Source organism: Cygnus olor, chromosome 3 (genome assembly GCF_009769625.2).
Source record: "Cygnus olor isolate bCygOlo1 chromosome 3, bCygOlo1.pri.v2, whole genome shotgun sequence".
Lineage (NCBI taxonomy): Eukaryota > Metazoa > Chordata > Aves > Anseriformes > Anatidae > Cygnus > Cygnus olor.
The window spans coordinates 1,860,447-1,869,831 of NC_049171.1; the positions used below are offsets into that span (position 1 = coordinate 1,860,447).

At 53.8% G+C, this 9,385-nt stretch overlaps 1 protein-coding gene across 3 annotated transcripts; it reads left to right on the forward strand.

Annotated features, from left to right (window-relative positions):
* Positions 1–7,735, forward strand: LOC121068045 (serine/threonine-protein kinase PDIK1L-like). 3 transcript variants are annotated; one of them, XM_040553081.1, is made up of 5 exons: positions 1–83; positions 1,673–2,284; positions 3,356–3,572; positions 5,217–5,467; positions 7,526–7,735. In XM_040553081.1, the coding sequence occupies exons 2-4, from the start codon at positions 1,739–1,741 to the stop codon at positions 5,450–5,452; spliced, it is 999 nt and encodes a 332-aa protein (XP_040409015.1). In that variant the 5' UTR covers positions 1–83; positions 1,673–1,738; the 3' UTR covers positions 5,453–5,467; positions 7,526–7,735. The 3 variants fall into 3 exon arrangements, with proteins under 3 accessions (XP_040409015.1, XP_040409017.1, XP_040409016.1); XM_040553083.1 differs by lacking the exon at positions 1–83 and adding an exon at positions 1,034–1,250; XM_040553082.1 differs by lacking the exon at positions 1–83 and adding an exon at positions 1,437–1,589.
* Positions 7,736–9,385: the final 1,650 nt, after the last annotated feature.

Below are 9,385 nucleotides of genomic sequence, written 5' to 3' on the forward strand. Positions count from 1 at the left end.
GGGCGGCAGGTGGGCGGGGCCAGGGGACGGCGGCGGGAATTGTGACGGCGGCGGGGCCGGGGGCGAGCGGCTGGAGCGGAGCGGTGAGGGGGGGAGGGGCGGGGGGGGCCCTGAGGTGGGGAAGGGCCCTGAGAGGGGTTGAGGAGGGGAAGGGGTCTGAGGGGACTTGAGGGGGGGAAGGGGGCTGAGGGGGGCCTGAGGGGAGAAGGGGGCTGAGGGGAGAAGCAGGGGCTGAGGTGGGGAAGGGTCTGGGGAGGGGAAGGGCCTGAGGGGGGGAAGGACCCTGAGGGGAGAAACAGGGGCTGTGAGGGGGCCTGAGGGGAGAAACGGGCTGAGGGGGCCTGAGGGGAGTGGCAGGGGCTGGGGCTGGGGAGGGGAAGGCTTGAGGGGGCCTGAGGTGGGCAAAGGGCTGAGGGGGGAAGGGCCTGGGGGAGCCCTGAGGTGGGGAAGGGCTCTGAGGGGAGAGGCAGGGGCTGTGCGGGGGCCTGCGGGGAGAAGCAGGGGCTGGGGAGGGGAAGGGGACTGGGGGGTGAGGGCTTGAAGAGGTCTGAGGAGGGCAAAGGGCTGAAGGGGGAAGGGCCTGGGGGAGTCCTGAGGTAGGGGAGGGCCTGAGGGGGGCTGAGGGGAGAAGCAGAGGCTGAGGTGGGGAAGGGCCTAAGGAGGGGAAGGGGCCTGGGGTGGGGAAAGGCCTGAAGGGGCCTGAGGGGAGAAGCAGGGGCCGGGGAGGGGAAGGGGTCTGGGGGGGGGAGGGCTTGAGGGGGCCTGAGGAGGGGGAAGGGCCTGGGGGAGACCTGAGGGGGGGAAGGGGCCTGGAGTGGGGAAAGGCCTGAGAGGGCCTGAGGGGAGAAGTAGGGGCTGGGGAGGGGAAGGGCCCGGGGTAGGGAAGCGCCCTGAGGGGAGAGGCAGGGGGTGAGGGGCCCGGGGTGGGGAAGGAGCAGGGCTGGTGCCCATGGAGCTGGGGGGGCTGTGGCTGGGCTGGGGGGGGGGGGGGGGGTCTGGGGGAAGCTCAGGGGTTGGGCTGGGGGGAGTGGGGGGAATTGGATGAGAAAATGGAAGTTTTGGGAAAGGAGTAGGGGTACGGAGGGAGCTGGGGTGGGTTTGACCTGCGCAGGTGCACGGGGAGGCAGCTCTGGGACAGAGGGGAGCTAAAAGGGTGGGAACGTGAAGGGTTTGGGATCTGGGACCAGAGCACAGGTGGTAGGAAACCGGTTGGCAAAGCGCAGGGAGATGTTCCATCCCTCAGTGGATCGGTACGGTTGCACGGGGGGAAAACAGGGCTGCGAGAACTCGTGCCAAACCGGCGTTTCTGTCTCGCTTTGCTTCTTTAAAAGTCAATTCTGCTCAAGCGAGCTCGGCTGCTCCCCAGCAGGTCTCCTCCTCCCTTTCCTGCCCCGCTCGGCGAACGTGTCCGCCTGGCCCTTTTCCTTTTTTCACAGAGCTCGGGCTGCCGCGGACAAATCGATGCCGCTCCCCGTGCTGCTGCACCCCGCTGTGCGGTCAGGATTGTACCCGATAACACCTCCCAGTTACCATGGATATGGGCTTCCTCTCAGAGCCCTGCTCTAGCCCTCCTCGCGCAACTACATCCCGTAATGATGTCCCTGGAAGCATTCGCACTTGGCAGTTGGTGAGCTGCGAGGTTTTGAGCTTTTCATCCTCTTTTTTTTTCCAGGGTTTTGCTGCGGATTGTCATGACTCCGGGTGTTTTCCCCTGATTCGCCGGTTGCCGAAGCGGGAGATGGCGACGGAAGCCAAGTACAGCATTGTTCGAGAAGTGGGCCGAGGGAGCTACGGGGTGGTTTACGAGGCCGTCCTTAATAAGACCAGAAGCAAAGTGGCCGTGAAAAGGATGCACTGCAACGTGCCCGAGAACGTGGAGCTGGCTTTGCAGGAGTTCTGGGCCCTGCAAAGCATCCAGCGGCAGCACGAAAACGTGATCCAGCTGGAGGAGTGCGTCCTGCAGAACGGGCAGGCCTTCCAGCCCATCAGCCATCGCCTCAGGAAGTCCGACAGCCACCTGCTGCTGATCGAGACCTGCCTGAAGGGCCGGAGGTGCATGGATCCCAAGGCCGCCTGCTTCCTCTGGTTCGTCATGGAGTTCTGCGACGGCGGCAACATGAACGAGTACCTGCTGTCCCGCAGCCCCGACGCCCAGCTCAACAACAGCTTCATGCGGCAGCTCAGCAGCGCCGTGGCCTTCCTCCACAGGAACCAGATCGTGCACAGGGACCTGAAGGCCGACAACATTTTGATCTCCCACAAGCGTGGCAGCCCCATAGTGAAGGTAAGGGGATAAAAACTCTGCCCAGACCAGCTTGGCGTCCACACGCTCGCACGTTCCGTCTTTGGGAGTGGTCTCTTGGTAAGTTTTGTGACAAGCTCTGCTCGTAGCTCGTGATAAGGGCGTCGAGAACGTCTGCTGTCCGCTGTGGGCTGGGTTTTAGGAGCCTTGGAAGGAAGTGGAGCTCACGATGGCTTGTATCTCTCAAGGCCTTCGTCCCCCGCTCATCCTGCGGAGAGCTGCAGCTCAGGGTTGTCGAGCTTCTGCGTGCTAGATAATCGGAGAGGTCAGCCAAAGACGAGGCGATATTTCCTCTTCCCTCGGACCTTAAGAACACACAGTCCTGTTACAACAGCTAACGCTTCCGGTATCACCGCCTCAAGCACACAGTTCTCAGCTTAAGGGGAGGTGGGGAATGCTTGGGCTTCGTGTGAGGTGGTGCCCGACTGAGGTAAAGGTGAGCCAGCTGCGTTTCTGGAAGCACCGGAATGAAATTCGGCCATGTTGCCCTGAGAAGCAGCTGCAAAGCTGGGAGCCAGCTTCCTCCTGAACCCGCAGTCCCAAGAGTTTCCGTGGCTGGCCGTAATTTCGTAGCTCGGTGCCTCGCAGATAATTCACGTCTTGGCCACTCAGATCAATAGGGATATTCGTGCTTGGACCCGGAGAGCCATCGAGGGACGCTTAAATCAATGCCCTCTTCATCACTGGACGATAACAGCAAGGCCAGAGCTTCGGTGCACCCCCCGTGGGGCAGTAAGAGCCACTCCTACCTCAGCTGTCGCTCCAGGTACCTTTGTGCCCGGTCAGATTTGGTCAGAATGAACTTCACACACAGAGCAACCAGATATTTGGTTCCCCCTCCCTAGGGAGGGGAGCAAACGTCGGGGAAGGGGCGAGGAACGGGCACCTAAATGACAGGACACGGTAGCTCTGTTCCACGAGGGGCGCCACCCGACAGCTGTTGGTTCCCTGGGGGATTTCCGACTGGAGCTTGTCGGGCTGCTGCTTGTAAATGTCCTTGGGAATTTGGTGTCCGCGAAGAGCTCGTTTTCCTTCTCATCTTCATCTTTGCAGGTGGCAGATTTTGGCCTCAGCAAGGTGTGTCAGGGGAAGGGGAACGTGAACCAGCACCGCTTCTCCTCCGCCTGCGGCTCCAACTTCTACATGGCTCCGGAAGTGTGGGAAGGGCACTACACGGCCAAGGCTGACATCTTTGCCCTCGGGATCATTTTCTGGGCTATGGTCGAGCGGATCACCTTCCGGGACGGGGACACCGAGAAGGAGCTGCTCGGTGAGGACTGGTGCTTTTTGCCCCAAAAGCGCAGGGCGAAATCCCTTCTCTCTAGCACGAATTTCTCCTAAAGTGGCCGCTGTTCGCGTAGGGTTTCCAGGACCTGAAAACATATCAGTAAGGCAGAAGGAACGCTTCTTACGTCCGCAAATTGTGATGTTCAGAAGATCGTTCTTCTGCCAGTGAATGTGTGTGGCTGTTGTTGGTTTTTTTAGTCCCCAGAATACTTTGCGGGGTTTAAAGGTCACGGGAAAGATCGCTTTTGGCTTCTTTGCTGCCAGGCTTTCCTTACCCCCAAGGAACTCTGCTCAGAGTGGGGTTGGCCCTGGTGGACACCAAGGAGTTTTAAGACAGAAAGCTCTTGGTGAGGCGTCCGTCTTCACGGAGCATTCCCTATCTGTGGGCTGCCGTTCGCTCAGGAGCGCTTCTAATGCTCCCAAAACCCAAACCTGCCCTGCCCGGAACTGGTTTTAGGAATTTGCTTCTACCCTTGACTTGGCACGTCCAGGGGACGGCAGCGCTGGAAGGATGCTCCAAGGAGCCAAGCTACAAACTTGGCAAGGATGTTCAGGTCAGCTTCGCTGCGCCCTGGCTGAGTTTCCTCGTTTCGAGATGCAAACTCTCCGAGGGATGACTCGCCCGATGGCCTGCTCTGTCCGCCCCCTTCCTCCAAACCCCCCCCCGCGTACACGCGCGCTTGGAATAAGTGGTGCTAAACGATTTCGGAAAAGTATATTGCGGTGGGAGAATCCATCTCGAGAGCAGAGAATGCCGGTCATGCAGATTAGCATAATAATTGCAGGCATCCACCCCGGCTCTGAGATCATAGAGCACCTGTCCGTCTCCTAAACGTTTAAATTTTAAACTTAAAAGGGATTTCCACACAGGGGCTTTGATAAACTTTTGCGCTACCCCTTTAATTATTTTTTTTTTAAAGTAGGCTGGGTTCTAATTGTATTATTTATTTCTCTTTAAAATGCCAAACGTTGATAAACGTGTTAGTTCCTGCCTACAAAAGCAAGCAAACGGTTGCAGCTGAGACCAAAGCATGAACAGATCTCATTAAAATAGCCGCCCGCCAACTCGAGATAAGGAGTTTGCGTGGCCAACCTTTTCCCCACGCAGACAGGTCACTGCCTTTGAAACATTTATTCTTCGCCTGGCGCAGGGGCAGAGCAGCCCGAGCGAGCAAAGCTGTTTTTACTGTCTGTTTGGGAAGCCGGTTAATCATTTTTCAACAAGCGGTGAAATTATTTAGATGACCGGGAGTAAATTTACATTTCCCTTCCTTAATCTCGCCGAGGAGAAGTTGGCGAGCGGCAAATGGCGTGTGCTGTCATTTTAATTGAAAATTGTTTGACTTGCTGAGCAAATAGGGTTTGTGTTTAACTCTTTCAAGTCGCCCGAGCCAAGCTCAGTCCCTTCCTTCCCCCTTGGAGAGCTCCCAGGCCTGCTGTCGGGGTGAGCCAGGATCAGATGGAGGAGGTTCATTTCGGTATGTGACCTGGCCTCCTAAGCAGTGATCTTCCTGGTGATCTTTCAGATGTCTTGTCCTCCAGATTGCCTCTCCCTGCTTCACGTGGCAGTCTTTTGCGTAGATTTTTTTCCCCTTGTTTAAGCCGACTCCTTCTACCCTGTGTTCAGGAACTTACATCTGCCAAGGCAAGGAGCTTATTCCTCTGGGCGAGGCGCTGCTGGAGAACCCCAACATGAAGCTGCAAATCCCTCTGAAGAACAAGAAGTCCATGCCGGCCGATCTCTGCGAGCTCCTGCACGACATGCTGGCTTTTAACCCCAAGGAACGGCTGGATGCCTTCCAGCTGGAAGCCCGCATCAGGCAAATCTCCTACGGCAAGAAGCGCCAGCGCTCGCTCTCGTAGACCAAGGGCGCTCAGGTCAGTGTCTGTGCCGGGCCCCTCTCGGTCCCCGTGTGGGCTCACGGGGTTTTTAGTTGCTGACCTGCTGGCCAAAGCCCTCTAAAATCGAACGTGACCCGGGGCAGTTCTGAACGCTTAGCACCAGAAGGATGCAGTCAGATGGGAAGGAACCACCTCGTTAAATTAAATGCGTGGGAAATCTGGGTGAATTACCTCTGACAAAGAAACCTCTGTCTCTTTAACGGTGCGCGATAAGGGAGTTGGCCGTGTTGCTCCTCCATCTGCCTGTCCTTTGTCCGAAATCTCAACTGCTTCCAGACTTCTGGCATCCACTCCAGCGCTTACCTGTGCTGTGTTTGTCCCTTTTGTAATGTATTTGCTAACGAAATAAAACCCAAGGTGGGTGAAGTTGCTGTATGTCTGTAGGCGTGCACCTTGGGTATGTTTAGGTGTTTTTTATGTTTTCCTGCCCTGGGCTCGTTAACACAAAGGCCTCGATCCAGCCTCGCAACAACACTGACTCGCTTTCATGCCCACTTTTTGAAAAAACAAACAAAATTCCCAATCCTTCTGAGTTTTTGGTGACCTCTAGTCTCTACACGGACAGAGGTTTGATTGCCCAGTATAAAATCCAAGACGTTCCGTTGGATTTCGTGTCTTTGAGCAGTTAACAGCAAAGACATGGACTCGCAGAAGGGAGTTTCCAGGATTTTCAGCTCCTGTTTTCTGCTGTCATGGGCATCGTGGGGTTGAATTTGTTGCATGCATCGTAGCAATGAAGTCTCTTAGGTCCTTGTAAAGCGCTAGTATTTATGAACTAGCCTGGAAGTCTTCCTCCTGATGTATCCCAGAATCACCTCTCCTCTTTCACACCTGTATCGCTTATTCCTCTTCTAATTACTTTGTATCCTAAGGCCCTTCTTGACCTGAGTCCTTTCAAACAATAACATCTGGGTTACAGTAAAAACTTTTGTTTGCAGACGCCTAACCTTCTGTTTTCTGTTACCCAGTCTCGTCTCCTGTCAGTTCGAAGGTGAACGACCCTAACTATCTTCATCCTTTCTTGTAATCATAACACCTCAGCTTTGGTGCGCTCCTAATTGCTCATCGGATGTTAGTGAAAACATTTAATTAAGCAAGCCTGTTCCCAGTGCCCATCTTGATAAAGCTCTGCTCTGGTGTCTTCGTTTCCAAATTACCCACTTCAGTTTTCCCTTGGGCCAGGTTAGCTGCCGTACGTCTTCCTCTTTACTAATTGCAGTCTTCTCCTGTTTGTCTAATACTTTCTCGAGCGGTGCTGCATCAAACGTTTCCTGCAATCTCAGTGGACGAGCCAACGCTCCTTAGCCAGGAACGTCGGTTTTGTCACCGACAGCTACTCGAGCAGCAGCCCGCTACGCTCTGCAGTTCTGGGGGCCCCGTCCCGAGGCTGGCACGCTGTGATAGCAGCAGTGCCACTAGTTGGCAGGCCAGCCCCGAAGTGGTTTGTTCTACAGGAGCTTGAAAGACCAAAGTAAAAAGGTTGTAACAGCGCGGCGTCAGGTTTAGTACTCTTCATTTTCCTCTGATTTTCCGTTTTTATTATGATCCCTTAATGGGAAACAGGCTCGCAGAAAAAGGGCGGCACAGCCGGGGAGTACGGACTGCCCTGAAAAGCCCCATCGGTCTGCCTCAAAACTTTTAATTTATCGTATTTTCCTGTTAGGTAGGGTGTGATGTGAATACCTGCCGTGCCTTCTTGGGGCATGCATTCTGAGCCGGTGCAGTGGCACGGCGCTCCATGCCGCACGGCGCCGTTCGCAAGCCGTTGGAAACGTTGAGGCACCGATTTGTGGGTGCCCCAGCCCAGAAAACAGACCCGTTTCATATCATTTCCACATCGTTTCCTAATCTAAAATCAGGAGTAGCCCGGAACCGGGGTAGGGTTTCTCACAGTGCAAGACCTTCAGAAAAAAAAACCTCTTGAACCAAACAAGGCACACCTTTTCCCATAAACAGTGGATATGGGGACCTGTGGTATGGTCAGTGCCCTTGCCAAGCGTATTATTTTGTAACTTCATCATGTTTCTTTCGTAGGTGCTGTGTCCCACCACGGTCTGGGGGCCTCGCAGACGGTGAACGACTGATTTCTTTCGCAAGGAGTGGCTGGATCAGGAAAGAACGAGACACGAACCTTGCAGGCTTCCAGTTTTCCCAAACGGTTGTATTTAAACGGACGATAACTTTATTTATTTGTACAGTAATTTTAAGAGAACGACAAATATTTTATTTTTGTGCAACCCCCCCCGTGCTTTTTGTACTTGTGTTCTTTTATGCAGCCACTAGGTAGGTCAGAGCTTGGCTGGAACGCCTTGAACTGTTTGGCACGGCCGCACAGGAGTTTCTGAACCTGCTTTCCGTCGCGTGTCCTTGGCGCGGAAGGCAGGAGTTGTCTTTACCGGGTTTACTTGGAGCTTTTTGTGTTAATTCTTCGCTCCGTGTTGCTGGGCCACGTAACTAAGTGATGGCTGCGGAGTGAGCTGGCAGAGCGTTCGGTGTCTGTTCTGCAAAGTTTTAACAGAAACAAAAAATGTATTTTCCTCCCAGTAGCTTTTGAATATTCTTGCTTAGATTAACTAAAATGCTTTCTTAAAATAAATACAAAGAATGTTAAAGATGCCAACTCTTGATTAGAACGTATGCGTCACTAACACTTAAAGTAGCTTAAGGGATCGTGCTTCCTGCTGTGCTAGCTGCTTGTGCCAGCTGTTCTCACAAGGGAAACGAGAAGGACTGAACTGGAATCTTGGCAGGTAAACGGGGAGTCTAATTTGTGCCCTGTTTGAGAAATATTTTTATGTATCTGCAAACTACTGCTGATCCCTGCTTTTCTTAAGAAGCCTGGAGCTCCTGAAAGCTTCCTCCGACGCCCTTCTGATGTGCAGGGGTGAAATAGTGCCCTACAGGGAGAGCTTCCTTCTATAGGAGAGGAATAAACTGCCAAAAAAAGATAGATAACTTAGGGAGCTCCTTTGCCACACGGAAGACCTTGGCTGACTATGTTTTTCCCACCCTGTCCTACTCCAAGAAGGCTGGTTCTTAAGCAGCGCGATACGAGCTAGATTCAGGGACAGCATCTTTCTTCCTGCGCTGTCTTCATCCAGGGGCTCCCCTGGCCTTCCAGGGGGAGGTGCGACGCTTCCTCACCTGCTCCCCAGGCTGTAAAATTCAGTCTTTGGTCATCCTGCTCAAACAAGCAGCTATTGAGCTCTGCCTTTGTTGTTCTGCTTCGCAGAGCTGCCCCTCTGAAGTACGGTTTCTTCATCTCTTCCTAATCCCGTAGCTGCTCCAACTCCCTTGTCTGCCCTGCCATCTGCTCTCAGAGCAGGCGAATGCTGCCAGCCCTACAGGAGTGTTTTTACTCGAGACCAGCTCCGTTTTTCTGGAATACCGATGGGTCTGCACGCCCTCACAGCACATGGACTAACGTGGGGCACACAAACGGGTGTCTACTCTTCTTTTTTCGTATTTTGCTGTCTAGCAGTGTATCCTCACAGCTGCTGCTGTTTTCAGCTCTCTGCACACCCCTCGAATCTCCGTGCTTTATAAATTAATAAAATGTTTGGTTTTTTCTTACTAATGCATCAGAGTGCAGTAATACTTAGCATCTGCTTTTTTTTTTTTAAGTGCCACATGTGATTCTAGGTACGATAATTCAGTAAGTCTTATTCTAGTACCGGCTGAATTGGTAAATGAATTTCTGCAATGACAACCTCTAATTTAACTGACTGCTTCGGGAAGGTGGGGGAGAATCCCGGAGCTGCTGGCTGTAGCTCTCGGAAAACGAGCTCAGGATTCAAAAGTGATCTAAAGGGTGCACGTAATGTCTGCACCAGGGAAGGAGCAGGATAAAATGGAAGAGGGAAGGAATCCGTGGGATCCTCCGGGATCAAAAGC

Coding starts and splice junctions, on each gene's coding strand:
- LOC121068045 (XM_040553081.1), top strand. CDS start 1,739: ATGGCGACGGAAGCCAAGTACAGCATTGTTCGAGAAGTGGGCCGAGGG. Junction 2,285..3,355: donor GTGGCAGCCCCATAGTGAAG/GTAAGGGGATAA, acceptor TCATCTTTGCAG/GTGGCAGATTTTGGCCTCAG. Junction 3,573..5,216: donor CACCGAGAAGGAGCTGCTCG/GTGAGGACTGGT, acceptor CCCTGTGTTCAG/GAACTTACATCTGCCAAGGC.